Source organism: Oncorhynchus keta, chromosome 8 (genome assembly GCF_023373465.1).
Source record: "Oncorhynchus keta strain PuntledgeMale-10-30-2019 chromosome 8, Oket_V2, whole genome shotgun sequence".
NCBI lineage: Eukaryota > Metazoa > Chordata > Actinopteri > Salmoniformes > Salmonidae > Oncorhynchus > Oncorhynchus keta.
Genome location: NC_068428.1, coordinates 366199 through 392698, shown reverse-complemented (window position 1 = coordinate 392698; position 26500 = coordinate 366199). Strand labels below are relative to the sequence as shown.

At 41.4% G+C, this 26500-nt stretch overlaps 1 protein-coding gene across 1 annotated transcript; it reads right to left on the bottom strand.

The window, feature by feature from the left end:
- Positions 1–214: 214 nt before the first annotated feature.
- Positions 215–26500, bottom strand: LOC118386639 (ammonium transporter Rh type A-like). Its single transcript, XM_035774348.2, has 16 exons — positions 26153–26500; positions 16327–16510; positions 12809–12959; positions 12293–12440; positions 10959–11125; positions 10409–10546; positions 9646–9767; positions 9289–9359; positions 9054–9127; positions 4639–8716; positions 4006–4306; positions 3764–3898; positions 3584–3645; positions 3367–3462; positions 3167–3259; positions 215–1502 (listed from the first exon to the last, which is right to left on the bottom strand). The coding sequence occupies exons 1-10, from the start codon at positions 26337–26339 to the stop codon at positions 8648–8650; spliced, it is 1311 nt and encodes a 436-aa protein (XP_035630241.1). The 5' UTR covers positions 26340–26500; the 3' UTR covers positions 215–1502; positions 3167–3259; positions 3367–3462; positions 3584–3645; positions 3764–3898; positions 4006–4306; positions 4639–8647.

Genomic DNA, 26500 nt, shown 5'->3' with positions numbered 1-26500 from the left:
CAGAAAATCCACATTTTCTAAGTGGTAAGTATATAGGCACTGTTTTATTGCATAGCAACTAATATCCAGGAGCCTGTGCTATTTGCTGTGTCCAAGAAAATTGACAAATCCTAGATACAGGACAAACTGTCTCACAACAGTTTCACAATGGCAGCAATAATTCACATACAAAGGGAATGGATGTTTTGTATCGGAACATTGCACATCACTACTGTAGAGTATAACAGCAGCAGTTTATTGCTGTTGAGAAAAGAGCTGTTGTATTGAGTGGACTGTCACAAATCAAGTTGCCTTCACAAAGTATAACACTCATCCAAAATACATTTGATTTACATGGGATGACATCCAGTTACGGGTCTCAGATTTGTACATTCTATAGATGAATCTGATATATTAAATATAGATGTCTTAAACACCAACCATTAAAGAAATAAAACTCCAGGGGATACAGTCAAGAGTTAGCTGCAGGACAGTTTTGTCCGTTCTTTAAAACATAGATCATCAAACAATGCAATGCCAGACTGGTGTTTTATTTGACAGATTACACTACAATGAAGCTTACACAAATCTTTGTTCATCACATCTGGGTTCAAATAGTATTTGATTTCAAATACTTTGAGCCTGCCTGGAGAGAAAAATGGACAGAGTTGGCACTTTTCCTTTGTTCCATTGTGCCAGGCATGCTTAAAGGGGGAAATCTGCAGTTCAAAACAATAACAAAGCAGACACCCTGCCATTGATTAGGTACATAGCTCAGCTATGGGGCTGGAGAAATTGGATAACAAACTCAATAACAGAGCTATGAAAACAAGGACTGACCATCCATGACAGCCAAATGATGGTTAAAACTATGTTTAAAGACTATATAGTGTTTGTTTACATTTAGAACAAGCTTATATTTTAGGTCATGGTGGGGAACGACAGTTAGGTATCTATAAAAGTTATATTCTTCGAGAATAAACGAGTATATCATTCATTTAAATCTAAAAATTGATTTAGCAACAGCAGATTGCCCCTTTGATCAATCCCAAAGAAAACAAATACAATTTGAACTCAGGTAGGTTGTTCATCACTAAGATCTTTGCAGATGACAGTAAATTCCACCACAGCAACACTATCTTGCTTAGCAAACATACAGACACAAAGTCAGCGACTGGCTCCTTCAATATTATAGTAAAAATTACTTCTAAAAATCAAAACAGAGACATCGGTTACAAATAGTCTGCAGAAAGGCGCCGGCAACCAAGTGACAGCACAAAGTCAAATTTCCGAGACATAGCTTTTACTGACATTTTCAAACAACCTGGGCCATATCCCCAATCTCTTCCTGTGATAATAAACCTAAAAATGTATTTTCTTTCAGAGCTTTATCACATGGGTTCTTTCCCTGAGTTCTGTTCTGGAAAAAAGTGGAAGATTCTGGAACGCAACTATCGGTGACGGTCCATGCATTACAACGTGGAGTTGAGGAATTCAAGCAGTTCTGCGCGATTCTTGTCTCTCTGTTGAAAAAATAAAACACACACAAAATCAGTCAAAAGTTGACACCTACTCATTCAAGGGTTTTTCTTTATTTTTACCGTTTTCTACATTGAAGAATAATAGGGAAGACATCAAAACTATGAAATAACACATACGGAATCATGTAGTAACCAAAAAAGTGTTAATAAAACAAAATATATTTCATATTTTCCAAAGTCGCCACCCTTTGCCTTGACAGTGTTGCACACTCTTGGCATTCTCTCAACCAGCTTCATGAGGTAGTTACCTGGGATGCCTTATAATTAACAGGTGTGCCTTGTTAAAAGTTAATTTGTGGAATTGCTTTCCTTCTTAATGCATTTGAGCCAATCAGCTGTGTTGTGACAAGGTAGGGGTGGTATACAGAAGATAGCCCTATCTGGTAAAAGACCAAGTCCATATTATGGCAAGAATAGCTCAAATAAGCAAAACTGTCCATCATTACTTTAAAGACATGAAGGTCAGTCAATCAGGAGAATGTCAAGAACTTTGAAAGTTTCTTGATGTGCAGTCGCAAAATAAATCAAGTACTGATGAAACTGGCTCTCACGAGGACTGCCACAGGAAAGGAAGACCCAGAGTTACCTTCTCTTCAGAGGATAAGTTCATTAGTTACCAGCCACAGAAATTAGAGCCCAAATAAATGCTTCAGAGTTCAAGTAACAGACATCTCAACATCAACCGTTTAGAGGAGGCTGCGTGAAATCAGGTCTTCATAGTCAAATTTCTGCAAAGAAACCACTACTACAGGACACCAAGAAGAAAAGAGACTTGCTTGGGCCAAGGAACATGAGCAATGGACATTAGACTGGTGGAAATCTGTTCTTTGGTTTGATGAGTCCAAATTTGACATGTTTGGTTCCAACCGCCATGTCTTTGTGAGATGCTGAGTAGGTGAACGGATGATCTCCGCATGTGTGGTTCCCACCATCAAGCACGGTCTGATGTATTTAGAATTCAAGGTTAACCAGCATGACTACCACAGCATTCTGCAGTTATTTGCCATCCCATTTGGTTTGCACTTAGCGGAACTATTGCTTGTTTTTATCACAACAATGACCCAACCCACCTCTAGGCTGTGTAAGGACTACCAAGAAGCAGTGTTGGAATGCTGCATCAGATGACCTGGCCTTCACAATCAACCAACCTCCACCCAATTGAGATGGTTTGGGATGAGTTGGACCGGAGAGTGAAGGAAAAGCAGCCAACAAGTGCTCAGCATATGTGGGAACTCCTTCAAGACAGTTGGAAAAGCATTCCAGGTGAAGCTGGTTGAGAGAATGCCAAGAGTGTACAAAGCTAATGTCAAGGCAAAGGGTGGCTACTTTGAAAAATGTCAAATTGATTTATTTGTTTAACACTTTTCTGCTTGCTACATGATTCCATACGTGTTATTTCATAGTTGTTAGTAGTAGTTATACAATGTAGAAAATTGTAAAAAATAAAGAAACCTTGAATGAGTAGGTGTCCAAACTTTTGACTGCTATGTATGTATGCATGCATACATGTATGCACACACACACACACACAGCAGACTCTAGCACCAAGAGCGAGTCAACTTAGAATCAGTGAAATCAACTAAGGTCGGTAAACAACCTTCACATACCACAATCATTGCAAGTAAAAACCGTCATGGAATACTCACCAGCTTGTCTTTCTTTGACTTCTTCAATTTCATTTTTATCTTCTTTCCTGAAATCATGCTGAACTTGCTTTTTCTCTTTCTCTCTTTTAAATACTGAAAGACAATTCATTTCAAAATGACAGCTTTCAGACAGCTTCAAACTACAGGTATGGCTGTAGTGCACTTCCTTTAGGAAAAATAGCCCCATAAACGTTTTCTACCTTGGATATCTGAATAGGTCCAGGTCCAGCGCTTTCCTCCTCCGTCTTCATTTTCTTGTCCTTCTTCCGTTTAAGCTTTTTCTCCCTTTTCCCTTTCTTTTAAAACAGAGTGAAAACAGAGCATATTTGAAATATCTTAAAATTACCATTTGATATCTAACAAGGTACAGACTACACCAACAAAATAATTAACTACTGAAAACGAATGAATATTTACCTTTTTGAGTTGTTTTTCCTTTTTCCTTTTCTTAGAATTCTTTCTGGACTTGCTGTGGGAATCTAGAAAGGAGATTGCAAAATCTAACTGGGACACTTTATCAGGCTTTAACTGCTTTTTGTTTCAGATATTTCAGATATATTTGCGTCTTAACTACGGTACATGTACTGGCACACTCACCACTGCTGCTCGAACTACTCCTACTGCCAGACGAGGAGCGGGATGAGGATGATGAAGAGGATCCCGATGCTGAGGATGAGCTGGATGCGGAGGAAGATGATCTACTGCGGCTTTTCCTTTTAATTTTTTCTTTCCCTTCAATAGAAAAATATAGAAGCACAGTGTGTGTTATCCATGACTTCAAGGTAGGCACACACACGTGATATCAGCTGATAAGTGATCACCACAGACCATAAAATTACCTGTACTTGTTGTTCTTCTGTCATCTCTTCCTATGGCGGTCTCGGTACTTCTTCGGTCATCTCTTCTTGTGGCAGTCTCAGTACTTCTTCGGTCATCTCTTCTTGTGGCAGTCTCAGTACTTCTTCCGTCATATCTTCTTCTGGAAGTCTCAGTACTTCTTTTGTCATCTCTTCTTCTGGCAGTCTCTGTACTTCTTTTGTCATCTCTTCTAATGTCATCTCTTCTTGTGGAGGACTCAGTACTTCTTCTATCATCTCTTCTTGTGCTGGACTGACTTCTCAATTTGTCTACTTCGGCAGACTAACAAAAATAAAGTAAGTTTGTAAGTATTGTGAGGCCAAACCTCTATCATAAGCTCGTCTGAGTTTACAAACCCAGACAGAGCAGTAGATTAGTACGCTAAATTAGTTAGCCTAGCCGTTCATGCAGATTGGAGTTAGGATAAAGTTGGCGATAACTCTCTCCGGTTGTCACCCATCAGATCGACAATGGTGAATTTCGGTAAGGTGGCTTACTAATTGCGCTGACAAGTTAGCTAGCTAGCTAACGTTAGCGCTCATATATAATAGCAAGTTGCATATAACGTTAACGGAAGTGAAGAAGGCTAGGGAGCTAGCTCGCTAGGTACTTACCATGGTGGCTGTTGTTTCGACGAAAAAAAAAAGAGGTGAATGCAATAAAAGTTGTTGATTCTCAAAGCTATATTCTGTATACTACTATTAAGAAATTAATAGCAATGCTTCATCGAGGGTAGTTATTTGTAAATGTAACGTTATGGCTGTAAGAGTTGACTGGTTGGCTAGTTTGCTGACAACACCATGGAGCCATTTTACATCCCACAATGCACCGTTAATTTATTAAAGGAACACCACAATAATTTTAAACCTCGATGCGGACACGTTATTTTCGGTTTGATGGCTTGGCAGCAAGGTAATAATTAAAACAGAAAGAGAGAAAATGTCTTTCTCTAATAGGATACACGAGTCCTGAATACACAAAATAATTCAGTGACATATTTGATGCTCCTTATACAGAATAAACCTGACCTCTCATAGTTTATTAACAATGTCTTATTAAAAGAAACTCATAATAAAACATGGAATTTGGGAGCGCGTTCCATAGCTAGGCGAGGAGACGCAACAACCAATGGTTGCGTGCCAAGTCATCGGACGTGTCATCCACTGAAAAATCGCTGTCTATGTGGTCAAAGGATGAAGAATCATTATGCCATATTCAAAATAACTGAGAACTCGGAAATGTCAGACTTCCGACTTCAGTGTTGCGGTGTTCAAATCTACTGGGAATTCGGGCAAATATCAGGTCAAATCATGATGTCAGTGATCTTCAGGTTGGAAAGTCGGAGCTCTAGAAAGAGACCAGAGATCCCGAGTTGGAATTCCGAGTTGGATGACTGTTCAAATCGATTTTTCTCAATCGGAGTCAAAAGTCGGAAATAGCCGAGTTCCCAGTTCCGAGTTATCAGTTGTTTTGAACGATGCATTAGTTCACGACAACTGGAAACTATGAAACGAGCTCCGACTGGGAAATTCGTTTTGAATGGTCATCCGACTCTCTGGCATCTTTCTAGAGCTCCGATTGTCTTGATAGCACAATTAGTGTCTTGGCCGTTGAAAATGTACAACACGCCTTCTCCGTTCTGATTGTGAAAAGAATGTTGATGGTGATAATTCAATGGAATCATGTCAAAGAACACACACAGAGTCACTCTTATATTGTATAAAACCACATTCATAAATTACAGTATAAATATTTATACATTAACAAAAATGTAATACATATTCATTTTCTGTAACTTAAAAAAAAAGTCATATCAAGCATTTTTTTTTAAAATATCGCCTGCTGGTGTTCTAAGCATTACATCTAAATCACACATAGGCTACTACATCAGCCAAATGTACTACTTATCTAGCTACACTACATGGCCAAAAGTAAGCTGTTATAGCATCAAAGGTGGGACCAACTCCATTTTAATGCCCATGATTTTGGAATGAGATGTTAGACAAGCATTATTTGGGCCATGTAGTGTATCTGTAGTCAGTTTCATCTTTACCTGCTACAATGGTCTAGTACAGGAACTATTGTTGACTATTTTCCTCCTGCACTCTCAGGTAATCACTTTAATCAGCTTTATTCAACAAAATGGTTGCGATATTAGCCTGAGTGTACAAAACATTATAAATACCTGCTCTTTCCAAGACATAGACTGACCAGGTGAATGCTATGATCCCTTATTGATCTAACTTGTTAAATCCACTTCAAATCAGTGTAGATGAAGAAGAGGAGACAGGTTAAAGAAGGATTTTGTTTCATCCTTGAGGCAATGGAGACATGGATTGTGTATGTGTGCCATTTAGAGGATGAAGAGGCAAGACACAACATATTTAAGTGCCTTTGAACGGGGTATGGTAGTAGGTGCCAGGCACACTGGTTTGTGTTGGGAATTGCAACGCTGCTGGGGTTATCACACTCAACAGACTCCCATGTGTATCAAGAATGGTCCACCACCTAAAGGACATCCAGCCAACTTGACACAACTGTGGGAAATTTTAATGCTACAGCATACAATGACATTCTAGATGATTCTGTGCTTCCAACTTTGTGGCAACATTTTGGAGAAGGCACATTCCTGTTTCAGCATGACAATACCCCCGTGCACAAAGCGAGGTCCATACAGAAGTGGTTTGTTGAGATTGGTGTGGAAGAACTTAACTGGTCTGCAAAGAGCCCTGACTTCAACCCCATCGAACACCTTTGGGGTCAAGCATTGGAGTCAACATGGGCCAGCATCCCTGTGGAATGTTTTCGACACCTTGTAGAGTCATTGACCCAACAAATTGAGACTATTCTGGGGGAAAAGAGGGGGGGTGCAACTCAATATGATGAAAGTGTTCTTAATGTTTTGTACACTCAGTGTATAAAGAGATACTTGTGATCTGAATCACTAAGTACCAATTGTTAGTTCTAGGTGCAGGGATTTAGAGAAACTGACTATATCCATTATGTAACTAACTACACTTTGCATTAAGAGGTTACAATAAGAAGTGAAAGAAATATGGAAAGCTTATGTATCCTAAATCTCTTAGTGGCTTTCTTTCTCATGCCCCATTTATTCAGAACCCACGTGCCATGTAGACTATCCGGTTTTTAATTGGACATGTCAGATTTCAATTGACTTTCTGTGTTTGAAAAATGAAAATGAAAGACACTCAACTCCATTTTAGCTGTGAGGATACTGGGGTAGAAGAAGGGGAACCTTAGAGTATTTGGATGCACACAGGGAGTAGCTTAATGCAGAACCTATTCTTGCCCAGCTCCGTTCCCCGTGAGACCTGGGCCCGTGTTTATCAAGCGTCTCAGGAGTGCTGATCTAGAAAGGTAAAACTGATCCAAGATCAGCACCCCCACTCTGAGACGCTTGATAAATACTGGCCCTTAGAAACTGCCTAAACTTTGCAGCCTGGTCTGGTATCAGATTCTCTCCAGTAGGAGTAGTGAGTTCCAGTCACGCGGCCTAGCTCTGCAGCAGGCTAAAGTAGCAGTTGATTTTATTAACTAAACAAGGTCCAGCACACAATATCGGCTATGTCAGTTGGATGGCGACATAAAAAGACACGTTGAAAAAAATATACAATGTATAGCCCCAACTAATGAGGCAAAACAAATGTCTGTTAACATTTTGATAGTGTCACAAAGCATGTGAGACAATTGGTGATATTGTCAGCTTGATATACTGTTTCTACTATTTCTATACAGTTTCTAATGGCTCAGAACGGTGGTCATCAAATTCAGTGTAAAAAAAAGAATCCCTGAAAGTATCTTTCCTCCGATTGTGTGAAAGAACAGTTCATGTTTCAATGCAACTTATTCAGGATCATTTATATCAAAATGCTCCTTCATTTAAATCAATTTTCAGACTAACACATCCAAAGCACTGCAAGCATGTTGCTTGAAATGAGTTTCTGTAAACATTATTTGTTTAAGATAAGAAAATCCTTACAATATTATCTAAATTGCATTGAGACCTAATAATAGTAAAAAAAAATACAAAAATGTAACACACCCACCCACCTCTTACACATTAGTTGAAATTATAATGAGCTATGACATGTTTCAAATGCTCTTCAGTGGACCTACTTCAATTGAAGATTAAAATATTTAGTACAAATCTATGGACAATGAGGACCTAGTTTGGACCTAGAAAAGTGCAACATAGGCTAACATTTCCCTGCTGATCGAGTTGATTTAGAGATGGCTTAATAAGGTAGCATGAATCACGATATGATCTCAATTTGTCTCATATCAATCCAATTATTTATGCAGTAGTTGAAAATAACTGACAATTTCACAGCACTGGCCATCCTGGGTTGAATTCAATAGTACCACATAGATTCTCTCCTTTACGTCCTCTGCACTGATGGTCAAGAAATTAGACGGGTGACGCATGAAGTCCTGGTAGGGATCTACCAATTAGATGAAGGAGAGGTGACAAGGAGAGGAAGCCAGTTAAGACTATTGAGATAGAGTACACCCAATGTCTAATGTGTGGTTCATGATTCCTCACTTTCCCATTTCTAGCTCAGAGGGTTGTAGGTCGTGAATGTGCAGCAACGAGTGGGAGCTTTACGCCTCTGCTTTTTGGTCTCCGTGAGCCAGGCTCTCCTCGCCCTCCTCCTCCTCCTCCCCAGGAACCTAGAACACAGTCACATCTCAGTCAGTCACAGATCTCAGAATTTAGCCACAATTTAATCTATACCAAATCATATTTGTTATAAAATAGTATTTTTAAAATGTACATGTAATACAAGACAGTATGCCACATTTGCCATGTGTGACTAATAACAATCTATATGTGGCTAATGCCACATTATGAGACTGGATATGTCAAATGTTACATGAGTGTCACACCAATAATGTAACATCCTATACGTTATACCATAGACCTCAGGCATTTGATTCAACTGTAAGCTAGTGATGGTCATTAATGGATCAGGATAATGTGTTGTATTTGTTTCTTTCAGATTATTACCTCCCAATAAATGGAATCATCAAAGCAGTTCTGATCTGGAGGCTGTCCCCAGAATGGAAGCTTCATTATCAGACCTGTACAAATAGAAAAGTTATTAACAGTATTATTAAATATATGTTTCCCAGCGGGCATCGTATAAAACAAACTGCATAGTTTTATAAAATATGAAAACTGTCTGTTCAAATGTGATGTAGATTTTTTGAATGACAAAGAATGTCAGTCTCTCTACACCCACCTGTAATAGTTCCTCCAACCAAAGCGAACCCAAGGGATGAGGCCAGGGCTGCACCCTGCATGGCAGCACTCCTGAGGGAAGAATGGCGGAGATGAGAAAATGACAGTACTTATGGCAAGAGACCCTTATTTTGAGACAAATTATTGAGGCCAAGTTCACACCTTAACGGAAAAGTGAATTATTAGACGTTCAAGAACTACACTATCTGTATCTGATATTGACTACACATCGTCATTTACCAAAGGTCTTTAGAAAATCATTCCTTTTCAAATGCCTTTTATTTCTAATATCTCTAATTCCTTTATCCAATGCCTTTATAGATATACAGTATGAAGAATGCCATTGGATGAGCCCTACCCGTTCTTCTTGCCCAGAGCGACAGCCACAATTCCAGCGATACCCCCGAGGATGCCAGGCATGCCGTGCAGATTGTGGACACCACAGGTGTCCTGGATGCCCAGGTTGGATGCCAGGATTGGCTGAAACACAGAGAGAAACAGTTGTGTAATTTCTGTATTCCCTAGTGCCCACTCATTTCAACATATTTCTAGCCATCTGATGGCAGGTTAGTCAGTCATGGATGGATGGGTGATTGTTTTGAGTAAAATGCAAGTTTCTCCCAGCAGGCAAAACTCGTTTAACAAACCAGAACCAGATTTTCTCATTGGGCTGAGGACACTATTTCCTCCCCCTAACTGGTTAGTGAGGATGCTGACATTCAAAGGAATGTAGGTTTATTGCAACTCACAAGGCATGTCTATGTTGCAACACTAGTCGGCTTTTCATAGACAATGTGGTGTTCTGGTCCACTGCAGGGTTGTGGTGGCAGGTAGCCTAGTGGTTAAGAACATCAGTCCAGAAACTGAAAGGTCACTAGTTCAAATCCCAGAGCTGGCAAGATGGAAAAATCTGCTGTTTTGCCCTTGAGCAAGGCAGTTAACCCCCAACAAAAACAACTACTCCCCAGGGACTGATGATGTTGATTAAGACAGCCCTCTGCACCTCTCTGATTCAGAGGGCTTTGGTTAAATGCACAAGACACATTTTGGTTGAATGCATTCCGTTATGACTAGGTATCTCCCTTTCTATTGGTTCAGACTTGTGTGACCTTTGAACTCACAGTGAGGAACTTGAAGCCCAGGGTGGAGACGATGCCAGCCACGAACCCGATGATCATGGCACCAAAAGGGCCGATGTCCATGTCAGCGCAGGTTCCCACGGCAACACCTCCTGCCAGAGTGGCATTCTGGATGTGGACCTATAGAAGACACAGAAGCATCTTTTTTATTTTATATTTTATATTTTATTTAACCTTTATTTAACTTGGCAAGTCAGTTAAAAACAAATTCTTATTTACAATGGCGGCCTACCCCGGCCAAACCCTGCCCTAACCCGGATGACGCTGGGCCAATTGTGCGCCGCCCTATAGGACTCCCGATCACTGCCAATTGTGATACAGCCCGGGATCAAACCAGGGTCTGTAGTGAGCTATGCTATAGTAGGCGCTGTGTGAGATTTTATTGTCGCTTTCCCGAAGACACACAATACACGCGCACACACTCAATATTCTTGTTTGAACATAAACAAGTAAAAATAAATTGAAAGAAAGTAAACAATTTACAGATTTGCTGTGATCCTTTGTGGTTTGAATGAAGCATTGGAAGACTCACCATGTCTAGTTTGCCTTTGTGCTCCACCAAGCTGGAGACGGCATAGGCAGAGAGTACGCAGGCAGCCAGGGAGAAGTAGGTGTTGGTCACCGCCATGAGCTGATCAGTGCCAGATTCAGCGATGGCAGAGTTGAAACTGGGCCAGAACATCCAGAGGAACACGGTACCTGGAGAAGATATTCAAGGAGGATTTTGATTTGTCTGCTACTTCAGTTAATTCTAAAATATATAAACAAAAAAGTGATGTATTAAATATATTGAAACTACATTGAACAGAATTATGCCTGCTAGTGTCACTGTTTTTATAATACAGTGAGTTTTAGAAGTGATACACTGTATTTCCACTAGGTGGTGAATGAGACTATGATTTGGGGGAGCTTCCACTTCCCCTGTGATAAAATGTACAGCGCAAACAGACACCAGGAGCCGTATGTATCAAGCGTCTCAGAGTAGGAATGGTAATCTAGGTTCAGGTCCCGCTGTCCATGCAATCCCATTAATTGTGATCTAAAAATGTTGTGGCGAATAGCCTAGTGGTCAGAGCGTTGGGCCAGTAACCAAAAGTGTTGATGGATTGAATCCCCAAGTTTACAAGATAAGAAATCTGTTGTTTTCCCCCTAAACAAGGCATAGGAAGTTCCCCGGTAGGTTGTCATTGTAAATAAGAATTTGTTCTTAACTGACTTTCCTAGTAAAATAAATGTTTAAATGAATGATACTAAAATTATACTAAAATCCGCACTCCTACTCTGAGATGCTTGATACTTAGAACCCCCTTATTGCTGAATTGTTTTTTCTAGTGTTCCAAAGAACATTTTAACAATATTTAGCGGATCTATCTACTACTCTTTAATCTATAACAGTTGTTAGTGACTGTCTACGCTAATCAATAAAATGCATAGATTATTATGATACATTTCTTTCTCCCCAATTTCATGATATCCAATTGGTAGTTGCAGGCTTGTCCCATTGCTGCAACTCCGTACGGACTCGGGAGAGGCAAAGGTCGAGAGCTATGCGTCCTCCGAAACACGACCCCTCCAAGGTGCACTGCATCTTGACACACTGCTTGCTTAACCCAGAAGCCAGACGCACCAATGTGTCAGAGGAAACAACATACAACTGGCGACCGAAGTCGCCTAACCCGGACGACGCTGGGCCAATTGTGCGCTGCCTCATGGGTCTCCTGTTCACGGCCGGCTGTGACACAGCCCGGATCAAACCCGGGTCTGTAGTGACGCCTCTAGCACTGCGTTGCAGTGCCTTTTACCGCTGCGCCACGCGGGAGGCCAAAATGCATTGATCTTGATGACTGCCATGTGAGCTGCTCTTACCGATCATGGCGAAGAGGTCAGAGTGGTAAACAGAGCCATCGTTCTCATGGCTGTTCCTCAGAGCTGGCCGGTACAGCATGCGGGCCACTGCGAGACCGAAGTATGCCCCAAAGGCATGGATAATCATGGAGGCCCCAACATCATTGGCCTGTGAGTGGGACAAACCACATAAAGTAGTTAGTTCATGTTGTCTGATCGCGGTTATCTTGGGCTGTCACTTCTCACCACTGGAGGGCAGTCTCACTAGGGTTATGGGCCAGGTGTATAAGGTCCCCGGTAAACAGATAGTGCACATATATGGGTCAACAGGAGATTCACACAGTTTTTGCTGCTACTCACAAGATTGCATGCAATATTGCTTATTGAACTGTATTAACTAATATCATTTTCTAGTATAGTGTTTTTCATGTTCACAAGTTCTTTGATGAGTGGACAAGGTTGAAGTTAGTTTGTTGTGACAGACTGTTAGAATAAGGGTTAGTTCTGGGATCTGAGATTATGGTGAAGTGCACTGACCTCCAGGATTTCGGCCACCAGATGTTCGTTGATGCTGAAGATGGTGATCTCCAGGATGGTCATGATGAGGAGCTGGACAGGACTGGTTTTACCCAGCACTGCCCCGAACGAGATCAGAACGGTGGCTGTGCTGAAATCTGCGTTGATCATCCTTATGGTGAGGAGGGAGAGGACGAGTAGGAGAGAGAGAAAGAGAGAGCGAGAGATGTCTTGTTAACACTAGAACAGAACACTTCTCTATGATTGTCCTCTATCTTGTGCACAGAATACCACTAATGCTAGCTTCATTCATTCTACCCGTTCTGTTGCTGTATTAACCTTTTTGGGATAGGGGGCAGCATTTTCACTTTTGGAAGAATAGCGTGCCCCGAGTGAACTGCCTCCTACTCTGTCCCAGATGCTAATATATGCATATCATTAGGAATATTGGATAGAAAACACTCTGAAGTTTCCAAAATTGTTTGAATGATGTCTGTGAGTATAACAGAACTCATATGGCAAGTGAAAACCTGAGAAGAATCCAACCAGGAAGTGGGATATCTGAGGTTTGTAGGTTTTCAAAGCTTGGCCTACCGAATACACATTGAGATTTGGATGAGGTTGCACTTCCTAGGGCTTCCACTAGATGTCAACCGTCTTTAGAAACTCATTTGAGTATTCTACTATAAAGGAGGGGCTCATGAGACCTATTTGAGTCAGTGGTCTGGCAGAGAGCCTTGGTCTCATGATGCGCGCTCCCGACAGAGTTACTTCTCGTTCCAGTGCTTTTCTGAAGACAAAGGAATTCTCCGGTTGGAACATTATTGGTGTTTTATGTTAATTTCATCCTAACGATTGATTCCATACATCGTTTGACATGTTTCTAAAGGACTGTAATGGAACTTTTTGAGTTTTTGTCTGGATGAAGTGCCTGCGCCTCATGAAGATGGATTACTTCTAACAACAAGTGGCTTTTTGAACATAAATGATGGAACTTTATGGATCAAATCAGTCATTTATTGTCGAACTGGGATTCCTGGGAGTGCCTTCTAATGAAGATCATCAAAGGTAAGTGAATATTTATGGTGTTGTTTCTAACTTTGTTGATTCCAAAATGGTGGATATTCCTCTGGCTGTTTTGGGTTCTGAGCGCCGTTCTCATATTATGCTTTTTCCGTAAAAAAAAATTGAAATCTGACACAGCGGTTGCATTAAAGGAGAAGTTTATCTTTAATTCTGTGAATAACACTTGTATATTTTATCAATGTTTATTATGAGTATTTTTGCAGAATCACTGGATGTTTTGGAATCAAAACATTACTGCACGTAAGGCGCCAATGTAAACTGAGATTTTTGGATATAAATATGCACATTATCGAACAAAACATACATGTATTGTGTAACATGATGTGCTATGAGTGTTATCTGATGAAGATCATCAAAGTTTAGTTATTAATTGTATCTATATTTCTGTGACTCCTATCTTTGGCTGGGAAAATGGCTGTGTGTTTTTTCGACACGGCTATGACCTAACATAATCACATGTTGTGCTTCAGCTGTAAAGCATTTTTGAAATCGGACACGATGGGTAGATTAACAAGATGTTTATCTTTCATTTGCTGTATTGGACTTGCTAATGTGTGAAAGTTACATATTTCTAAAAAACATTTTTGAATTTCGCGCAATGCCTTTTCAGCGGAATGTTGTCGAGGGGTTCCGCACTAGAAAGGTTAATGTGTCTAGAATAGAAGGCTTCTCTACGACTGTCATCTAATGTGTACAGTTGAAGTCGGAAGTTTACATACACTTAGGTTGGAGTCATTAAAACTTGTTTTTCAACCACTCCACAAATGTCTTGTTAACAAACTATAGTTTTGGCAAGTCGATTAGGACATCTACTTTGTGCATGACACAAGTCATTTTTCCAAAAATTGTTTACAGACAGATTATTTGACTAATAACTCACTGTATTACAATTCCATTGGGTCAGAAGTTACACTAAGTTGACTGTGCTTTTAAACAGCTTGGAACGTTCCAGAAAATGATGCCGTGGCTTTAGAAGCTTCTGATATGCTAATTGATATCATTTGAGTCAATTGGAGGTTTACCTGTGGATGTATTTCAAGGACTACCTTCAATCCCAGTGCCTCTTTGCTTGACATCATGGGAAAATCAAAAGAAATCAGCCAAGACCTCCACAAGTCTGGTTCATCCTTGGGAGCAATTTCCAAATGCCTGAAGGTACCACATTCATCTGTACAAACAATAGTGCGCAAGTATAAACAACATGGGACCACGCAGCTGTCATACCGCTCAGGAAGGAGACGCGTTCTGTCTCCCAGAGATGAACGTACTTTGGTGCGAAAAGTGCAAATCAATCCCAGAGCAACAGCAAAGGACCTTGTGAAGACGCTGGAGGAAACAGGTCTAAAAGTATCTATATCCACAGTAAAAACGAGTCCTATATCGACATAACCTGAAAGGCCACTCAGCAAGGAAGAAGCCACTGCTCGAAAACCGCTATAAAAAAGCCAGATTATGGTTTGCAACTGCACATGGGGACAAAGATCGTACTTTTTGGAGAAATGTCCTCTGGTCTGATGAAACAAAAATAGAACTGTTTGGCCATAATGAACATTGTTATGCTTGGAGGAAAAAGGGGGAGGCTTGCAAGCCGAAGAACACCATCCCAACCGGGAAGCACGGGGGTTGCAGCATCATGTTGTGTGGGTGCTTTGCTGCAGGAGGGCCTGGTGCACTTCACAAATTTGATGGCATCATGAGGAAAGAAAATTATGTGGATATATTGAAGTAACATCTCAAGTTAAAGCTTGGTCGCAAATGGGTCTTCCAAATGGACAATGACCCCAAGCATACTTCCAATGTTGTCGCAAAATGGCTTAAGGACAACAAAGTCAAGGTATTGGAGTGGCCATCGCCAAAGCCCTGACCTCAATCCTATAGAATATTTGTGGGCAGAACTGAAAAAAGCTTGTGCGAACAAGGAGGCCTACAAATCTGACTCAGTTACACCAGCTCTGTCAGGAGGAATGGGCCGTAATTCACCAAACTTATTGTGGGAAGGTTGTGGAATAATACCCAAAACGTTTGACCCAATTTAAACAATTTAAAGGCAATGCTACCAAATACCAAGTGAGTGTATGTAAACTTCTGACCCACTGGGAATGTGATGAAAGAAATAAAAGCTGAAATAAATCATTCTCTCTACTATTATTCTGACATTTCACATTCTTAAAATAAAGTGGTGATCCTAACTGACCTGAAACATAATTTTTACTAGGATTAAATGTCAGGAATTGTGAAAAACTGAGTTTAAATGTATTTGGCTATAGTGTATGCAAACTTCAGACTTCAACTGTACGTACATGTGCTATTACTGCAAGCTGATTATTGGTTTTGACGGTTTTGGTAATGTCTATGTTGTATTTACTTGAAGATGTCTTCTATCATGGGTACTATGATGATACTTCTAGCTTTATTTATTCTGAACGTTCTGTTAGTGTACTATTTGTATTTACTTGAAGATGGAGACTTTGATCTTGCCGTCGTCCAGGTGCCAGAGGCCTTGCATGATTAGACCCCACTGCAGAGCGAAGGCGGCCAGGAGCAGGTTGAGGCCCACGCTGCTGAAGCCATATCTCTTCAGAAAGGTCATCAGGAAGCCAAAGCCAATGAAGATCATAACGTGGACATCCTGGAACACTGGGGAACAAATGGCAGGTCAGAGGTCAGCTCAGTGGAGTTTGATTCATTAAAAAAAGTGACTTCCAAAATGGCAGAGATATTAACATTTTAAATTCACATGAAATCCAAAACACATTGGTGGTAGTGTTAACATAATATAATTGCATATTTTCTCTATAAAACAGGCCCCATATGATTTATTCACTTTGAATGAATAGTGAATGAAAACTAAAACAAATGAATAAAACCCTGGGAGGGCTTGCTATGTGAGTATAATCCTCTATTACAACACGTCAAAGACATTCACATCAGTTGACAGTCTAGCTATTGATCAAAACCTAGGGCTATAAGTGGCATGTAAATATGCCATTCATTATGTTGCTTTGACTTTGGCTGCTCAAATGATTCACAGAGCACCCGCATTGGATTGTGCAGCAACATTAGTAACCCCTATCCCCATGAGGGGGTCAATGAAAATCCTGAGGAGGGAAGACCAATTAGATTAGTCTGTGAATGGGATACTGAGAACTGAGGCTCCCAATTCTAAACTTAATAGATGGATCACTGTGCTCGCACTTTATGCATGTTTAGATTGATGTATACAAGAGGACAGACTTTACTTATAAGGACTTTAGCTCACTCTGTGTGCGGACAGCAGGATGTGAGCACTATCCGAGTTTCTGCAGATAAGGATCAGGCTACTGGCCCAAGAGACTGACCAAATGTGTGTATGTGTGTGCGTACGTACGTAGGTGCGTGGAGCTTAAAACGGTTTGTCCACCACCGCTGGAGGAACAATCCTAATTCTCCAAGCTCCACTCCCACTCCCACCCACACACTCTACTCCCACTCTCGCTCGACACTCAGAAAAGGTTATCTTCCCTGAAATGCCTGACCACAGGAAGCCAGACTCCCAATTCCCAAAAGTGATCAGTCATTGTGCGATGGATGACGGGTCCTCATCTGGAAAGTACATCAAGGTGTGGCCGTTTGCAGAATGTGGAAACAATAGTCCGTGTTTCCCCACCTCTGGGTAGCATTGTGGTGTGAAGTTAGCATTGTGGTGTCAGGGAAGCTGGGTAGGGTAGCCTAGTGGTTAGAGCGTTGGACTAGTAACCGGAAGGTTGCAAGTTCAAACCCCTGAGCTGACAAGGTACAAACCTGTCAATCTGCCCCTGAACAGGCAGTTAACCCACTGTTCCTAGGCCGTCATTGAAAATAAGAATTTGTTCTTAACTGACTTAAATAAAGGTAAAATAAAAAATAAAAAAAGGACAGTCACCACCCAGACTGTCCTGGGGAAGTAATGGAATACAGGGTGTGCGGTTGGGGGGCTTTAGGTGCAGCATAGACTAGCCCGATAGGTCCGTTGTCTTGTTTTGTCTGTGACTATATGTGACTACTCTATGTACTCTATGTAAGCTGTGTATGACTCTCCAAGAAACATGTCTACCAGCATGCCATTCCAGTGCCATACACATCTCTTTCTCTGTATGTGTCTCTGTGCCATACCAGGCCTTACTATAAGTAAAAACCGATGCTACATTTTAGGCAATTGTAACTGGCAATTCATTTAAGAGTTGAGTTTGTTCGGAGGCTCCCTCTTTATGCCACACAGTGATAGAGACAGAATAAACAGGAAGGTTAGCTCTTCTACACAGATTTAGTCTCAAATTAGAAGTCCATGAATTCCTCACTCATTATCGTGTTTACATGTGACTGTCTCTTTCTACCCAGGAGTGCATTGTATATTGCTATGGATGAGATTCAGCGCACTGGACCATGATTATAATCAGGTTTAGTATTACTTATGCAATGCCTCCGAGACGTCATAGGATACATTATAACCCCTCTGGCACTGGCCAGAACACCTGCGCCTATCCGGTAACAAACAAATAACTAAAATCTATCCAATATTTTCCCTGATATCAAAGTCTGAACAATGTAAAATATGTAAGATATACAAAATGCCTTGTAAGATATATACAGTCTTGGCCAAAAGTATTGAGAATGACACAAATATAAATTTCCACAAAGTTAGCTGCTTCAGTGTCTGTAGATAATTTTTGTCAGATGTTACTATGGAATACTGAATTATAATTACAAGCATTTCATAAGTGTCTGAGGCTTTTATTGACAATTACATGAAGTTGATGCAAAGAGTCAATATTTGCAGTGTTGACCCTTCTTTTTCAAGACCTCTGAAATCCACCCTGGCATACTGTCAATTCACTTCTTGGCCACATCCTGACTGATGGCAGCCCATTCTTGCATAATCAATGCTTGGAGTTTGTCAGAATTTGTGGGATTTTGTTTGTCCACCCGCCTCTTGATGGTTGACCACAAGTTCTCAATGGGATTGAGGTCTGGGGAGTTTCCTGGCCATGGACCCAAAATATCGATGTTTTGTTCCCCGAGCCACTTAGTTATCACTTTTGCCTTATGGCAAGGTGCTCCATCATGCTGGAAAAGGCATTGTTCATCACCAAACTATTCCTGGATGGTTGGGATAAGTTGCTCTCGGAGGATGTGTTGGTACCATTCTTTATTCATGGCTATGTTCTTAGGCAAAATTGTGAGTGAGCCCACTCCCTTGGCAGAGAAGCAACCCCACACATGAATGGTCTCAGGACGCTTTACTGTTGGCATGACACAGGACTGATGGTAGTGCTCACCTTGTCTTCTCCGGAAAAGCTTTTTTTTCGGATGCCCAAAACAATCGGAAAGGGGATTCATCAGAGAAAATGACTTTACCCCAGTCTTCAGCAGTGCAATCCCTGAACCTTTTGCAGAATATCTGTCTGTCCCTGATGTTTTTCCTGGAGAGAAGTGGCTTCTTTGCTGCCCTTCTTGACACCAGGCCATCCTCCAAAAGTCTTCGCCTCACTTGTGCATGCAGATGCACTCACACCTGCCTGCTGTCATTCCTGAGCAAGCTCTGTACTGATGGTCCCCCGATCCTGCAGATAAATCAACTTTAGGAGACGGTCCTGGCGCTTGCTGGACTTTCTTGGGTGCCCTGAAGCCTTCTTCACAACAATTGAATCGCTCTCCTTTAAGTTCTTGGTGATCCGATAAATGGTTGATTTAGGTGCAATCTTACTGGCAGCAATATCCTTGCCTGTGAAGCTCTTTTTGTGCAAAGCAATGATGACCGCATGTGTTTCCTTGCAGGTAACCATGATTGACAGAGTAAAACAATGATTCCAAGCACCACCCTCCTTTTGAAGCTTCCAGTCTGTTATTCAAACTCAATCAGCATGACAGAGTGATCTCCAGCCTTGTCCTCGTCAACACTCACACCTGTGTTAACGAGAGAATCCCTGACATGATGTCAGCTGGTCCTTTTGTGGCAGGGCTGAAATGCAGTGGAATTTTTTTTTGTTGGGGGGTTCAGTTAACTTGCATGGCAAAGAGGGACTTTGCAATTAATTGCAATTCATCTGATCACTCTTCATAACATTCTGGAGTATATGCAAATTGCCATCATACAAACTGAGGCAGCAGACTTTTTGAAAATTGATATTTGTGTCATTCTCAAAACTTTTGGTCACGACTGTACAAGATAAGATAGCCATGTGTTGACTGAACAAATCAGCATTTTTGTTGTTAATACATTGCATGCAATGTTTTCTGTTCTTTAGCATTGATTGAGGGTACTGATTGGGAATGTGCAAATCAAGCAACGTGCAAAACATTACCTCACAATGAGTGGGTTGATGCAAGGGAATGGACAATAGGGTAACAAAAACTAGGATACATGATGTATCGTGTATTATTGCTGGGAACTAACTAACCTGATAAATTCCTTCCGGTGTCAGCACCCTACTATACCAACTGAGACGTAGAGTACTAAACTTGAAGCTTAGGAACATAGCAGCAAAACAAGTCTCAGCTTTTATCTGGTCCATATTGGATATCTCCCTTCTTCGGCCTACCACTACACATTCATCTTACCCAACATTGTCATCTAAAATCTCCAACCTTGCAAAACCAAATAAATAATACAGAGATATGCACTATTGCTATGTACTGTAGAAGGTAGTTTAGTGTTAGCACACAGTTAGGCACCACACTGGACCAGGATAGACTTCAACACTCCGCACCCCAGGTGGCAGCACCAACCATGTCCAAGTGCTGTGCTAAAAGGACGTTTTGGGTGGCCGTGAGGCCTTTCGTTTGTTTTTTATCTTTAGTTTTGGCATTAGTGCTGAGCGATTTACCAATATTTCTTATTTTTTTGGTTATTAAGGAATATAAAACAGTAAAGTAATCAAATTAAAATGAATATGCACAGCTGGAAGCAACAGGGGGAGGGAAGATGTCCTGGAAACCTGTCACCATGGGTGACACACTCAACTACATTTCCTTGGTGATTTACATGGGACTGGTAAAGGTATCAAGATTAGTTGACAACTGGAGAAAGATCCCCACTCTATCAGCTTGAGTGAAAACTGATTCTTGGCCATCAACCGTACTCTTAACATGAGTGATCCACAAAAGGATCAGGAGAATGACCAGAAAAAGGGGACTGCAGGGTATGATCGTCTTGCAAGAGTCAAGCCCCTTTATCATGACATGGTGGAGGCAAGCAAAATGTACTTCCAGCCTGCTCAAAATCTATATATAGATGAGCGCTTGGTTGCCTCAAATGCTCGAATTGGCTTGCAGACCAAATGGGGTTACAAGCTCTTTGTGCTAGCCGATGGGGCATATGGGTGAGGAAGAGTGTCCCCATTCCTGTTTCTGTGAAGGACTTCAATGCCAGCATGGAGGTTCTTGACCTATCTGATCATCTGATAGGCTATTACCAGGTCTTCCACAAGACCAGGAGGTAGTATATAACTTTTTTTCTACCACTTTGTGGACATTGCTACAGTAAAGGCTTTCATTCTCCACAAGCACATGGCCAAACCAAAAGGTTCCCCCTTCTGATGACCAGGTGGCGAATCGCATCTCTGCATGTCTGGCAGACATATCAGTGTGGATGACGGATCACCACCTCAAGCTGAACCTCGGCAAGACGGAGCTGCTCTTCCTCCCGGGGAAGGACTGCCCGTTCCATGATCTCGCCATCACGGTTGACAACTCCATTGTGTCCTCCTCCCAGAGCGCTAAGAACCTTGGCGTGATCCTGGACAACACCCTGTCGTTCTCAACTAACATCAAGGCGGTGGCCCGTTCCTGTAGGTTCATGCTCTACAACATCCGCAGAGTACGACCCTGCCTCACACAGGAAGCAGCGCAGGTCCTAATCCAGGCACTTGTCATCTCCCATCTGGATTACTGCAACTCGCTGTTGGCTGGGCTCCCTGCCTGTGCCATTAAACCCCTACAACTCATCCAGAACGCCGCAGCCCGTCTGGTGTTCAACCTTCCCAAGTTCTCTCACGTCACCCCGCTCCTCCGCTCTCTCCACTGGCTTCCAGTTGAAGCTCGCATCCGCTACAAGACCATGGTGCTTGCCTACGGAGCTGTGAGGGGAACGGCACCTCAGTACCTCCAGGCTCTGATCAGGCCCTACACCCAAACAAGGGCACTGCGTTCATCCACCTCTGGCCTGCTCGCCTCCCTACCACTGAGGAAGTACAGTTCCCGCTCAGCCCAGTCAAAACTGTTCGCTGCTCTGGCCCCCAATGGTGGAACAAACTCCCTCACGACGCCAGGACAGCGGAGTCAATCACCACCTTCCGGAGACACCTGAAACCCCACCTCTTTAAGGAATACCTAGGATAGGATAAAGTAATCCTTCTCACCCCCCTTAAAAGATTTAGATGCACTATTGTAAAGTGGCTGTTCCACTGGATGTCATAAGGTGAATGCACCAATTTGTAAGTCGCTCTGGATAAGAGCGTCTGCTAAATGACTTAAATGTAAATGTAAATGTCAAACCCATCTCTCCCAGTTGGCCTTCCGAGAGTAGCTGGTATTGGAAATGGCTGAATTGCGGGCCCAAAGCAACCGCACCACCATCACAAGACCCTCCACTCAAGGTGAGCGCCACTATCTAACACACCTGCCAAAAGACAAAAGGAAGAACTGCAAGCATTGCACAAAACACAAAGAGAAAAAAAGGGTGTTTCCTGGCAGAGAGGGACTGCGTCAAAGACTGTCAAGACATGCACAAGCTATGATGAAAGTGAAATCCAATCATCTGGGATGTAAAAATGAACACGAATGCCATTTGTAAATCATTCAGCTAATTTCTATTTGTACACCTTTTTTATTGGAGGACACTTGTGTAACCAAGTTTGTGTTTGATAAGACATTTTTGTATCTTCTTTAATGTCCAGTGGCTACTTTGAAGAATCTGAATATAAAGTATGAAGTTTTGATTTGTTTAACACTTTTTTTTTGTTACTACATGATTCCATATGTGTTATTTCATAGTGTTGATGTCTTCACTGTTATTCTACAAATGTAGAAAATAGTACAAATAAAGAAAAACCCTTGAACGAGTAGGTGTGTCCACACTTTTGACTGGTACTGTACATCTATTTATTTTATATTGTTTTTGTAAACAGTTACTTTGTATGTGGGACCAATAGCCTAGGCTAATTATTCAGGCATTTTGGAGAGGTTGAAAAAAACAGTGGATATCCCCTGTATGTCCCCTGCCACCACCACAATGTTTGAGAGAGGTTGTTGTTGTAGAAATGTAGTTTTTATAGTGAACAATAAATATTTTGCCACATCCAGTGTGCCAAAGCAGTGCAATTACCACATTCTGACACTCTGGAGAGGTTGAAATGACACTTGAATGTACCCTGGATACCCCACAACACCACCACAATGTTTGAGTGAGGTTGATATGGTAGAAATTGTGTTTTTATACTGAACAAATAGCATTTAGGGATTACAAATATGTAATAGCACTGGAAAAATCTAATTTACAGACATACAGTTGAAGTCGGAAGTTTACATACACCTTAGGCAAATACATTTAAACTCCTAGTAAAGATTCCCTGTCTTAGGTCAGTTAGGATCACCACTTTAAATTAAGGATGTAAAATGTCAGAATAATAGTAGAGAGAATTATTTATTTCAGCTTTTATTTTACCTCTGATCTGACTCACTAAACACAAATACTGTGTTTGTAAATTATGTCTGAGTGTTGGAGTGTGCCCCTGGCAGTTCGTAAATACATTTAAAAAACACAAATTGTGCCTCCTGGTTTGCATAATATAAGGAGAATTGAGTATGAGAACGTAGTACTTTTTCCACCACTGTACTAAAAAAAAGAAATGTCCCTTTTTCAGGACCCTGTCTTTCAAAGATAATTTGTAAAAATCCAAATAACTTAATTAACAGATCTTCATTGTAAAGGGTTTAAACACTGTTTCCCATGCTTGTTCAAAGAACAAACAATTAATGAACATGCACCTGTGGAACCGCCATTAAGACACTAACAGCTTACAGACGGTAGGCAATTAAGGTCACAGTTATGAAAACTTAGGACACTAAAAGAGGCCTTTCTACTAACTCTGAAAAACACCAAAAGAAAGATGCCCAGGGTCCCTGCTCATCTGCGTGAACGTGCCTTAGGCATGCTGCAAGGAGGCATGAGGACTGCAGATGTGGCCAGGGCAATAAATTGCAATGTCCGTACTGTGAGACGCCTAAGACAGCGCTACAGGGAGACAGGATGGACAGCTGATCGTCCTCGCAGTGGCAGACCACGTGTAACAACACCTGCACAGGATCGGTACATCCGAACATCACACCTGCACGACAGGTACAGGATGACAACTCACAGCAAGAACTGACAAATTTGGTGCAGTCCATGAGGAGGAGATGCACGCAGTACTTAATGCAGCTGGTGGCCACACCAGATACTGATTGTTACTTTTGATTTTGACCCCCCCTTTGTTCAGGGACATATTATTCCATTTCTGTTTTGTCACATGTCTGTGGAACTTGTTCAGTTTATGTCTCAGTTGTTGAATCTTGTGTTCTTACAAATATTTACACATGTTAAGTTTGCTGAAAATAAACACAGTTGAAAGTGAGAGGATGTTTCTTTTTTTGCTGAGTTTACATTTAAAACCAGATACTTTTCCTCAAGTGGTATTTTACTGGGTGACTTTCACTTTTAATTGAGACATTTTCTATGAAGATATCTATACTTTTATTCTGGTATGACAATTGGGGAGCTTTTTACGCCAGTGCAATTGGTGAAGTTGCTTTTTGTGAACTGTAATTGCAAATTACAAATTCGGCCTGACTTTGATGAAAGGAGTAGACTATGGCTGTAAAACAACCCTTTGTAACAAATCTTAAGGTCCCCATTCTTTGAGGAAAACAAGTACTTCACAGAGCCACAGAAACCATTGGTTCCTCTCAATATTTTTTTTAACAATGATTTTGTCCATTGATGGTAAAGCCTAGCAACAACATAGGCTCATATTTTTCAAAATTGCATTCCTCCTCTTATTTCCTCTGCTATGAACCTGTATTTGCGGCAACTTGTGGTTGTTCAGCTGAATGAGCATGTTATGGGACGTTAATTAGCCAGTCTGTTGAGTAAATTGACCGTTTTGGGGGGTCAATTATGATAGTTATGAATGGAATCTGCAAATGTTAAAGCTTTCTTAAGAAAAGAAAGTCAATGTCGCCTTTAATTACACATCTCTAGCTGTATAACCCATTAAACAACATCTTGAAATAAAAATATTCTCTCAGTTTATTTAAAAACAACCAATAGTTCTAAAGGTTTTAGGATGTCTTTGGATATGCAATATTCTTGGAATGGAAAAGGATCGGCCCAAATGCTAAGCACTACGCTAATCTCTTCGGGTCACACCTGCCCTGCCCATTTCTGGGCAAACCTCTATATTGTAAGTCTGCAAGTATTTATGCTGTTTTAAAATAGGTAGAAAATACACTTTCTGGGATTCCAAGAACCACCCAAAGAACACAAGACTAACATCTAAATTATTTTTTGTACAAAAGGTAAAGTAGTAGGGGTGGGCTTTGCCACTTTTCATAGATAGACTTATCTATCTCCAAACACAAATTCATGTACATTTTTAACTCAATCCTATGTCTCACTAAAATACATGACTGCATTTCCCTTAAGTGCACTTGCGAGTTCTATTGTAAGTATGTCGATGCCATTCAGTCCTGGCATTCATCTTCCCATTTGCACAATCCATCTGGAGGCTAGCCACAGTGAACCTGTCCAGTATGAGAGAGAGTGGTGCCCCTATGACAGCTCGAGCATCTGGCCCATTCCCTAAAGAGTATTTCTAGGTGTGAGGATGCTGGAATGGGCACGTGCACAACAACCTCACACCATGCATTCCCACGACATCTCTCTCTCTGATTGTTCACAGGAGTATCTGATAACTCAATAATACCATCTCCAATGATCTATAGCTTATCCCTCAAAGCTACTGCACAATTATTAAGATAATAAGGGTCAAATCTTTGAGACTCAACTTCAATAGCCCTTCATCCATAGCAACCAGGGTTGGCATTAAGGAGTCAATACAATAAAATCCATGATTCAGCCAAGCTCCCACAACCAGGCTGACACACTGACAGCCTGCTCCCAGACCTGTTCCTGTCTTGCCAACTCCTATGGTCATTGTCATTCCAAGACCACAGAAACTGATCTGGGAACAGGCTAACATGAAGGAGCCTTCAGGTGTCACTTACTGGGATAAAGGGTCAGAGGATCCTGTTCCGTCTTCTTCTCATGGTGTGTGGTGTTGTGGGCTCCGTGCCCCCCGTGTTTCCCATCATCGTAGTCCACAAACACAGCGAACAGGATGATGGTGATAATCTCCAGAGTCAGAGCCAGGATAGGAAACTTAAGCCTCATGTTGGTGGAGTATGCAGGCATGCCAATATTAACTAACTGTGTGTGTCTCTCTCTCTCGCTCTCTCTCTCTCTCTCTGTTAATCTCAGGCTGACCCTCTGTCTCTGACACACGCTCACTTTTTCTCTCTCGCCCTATCTATCTTTTGGGGCTTGTGGTAATAGTCTGATGGGTGGAGAGCAAC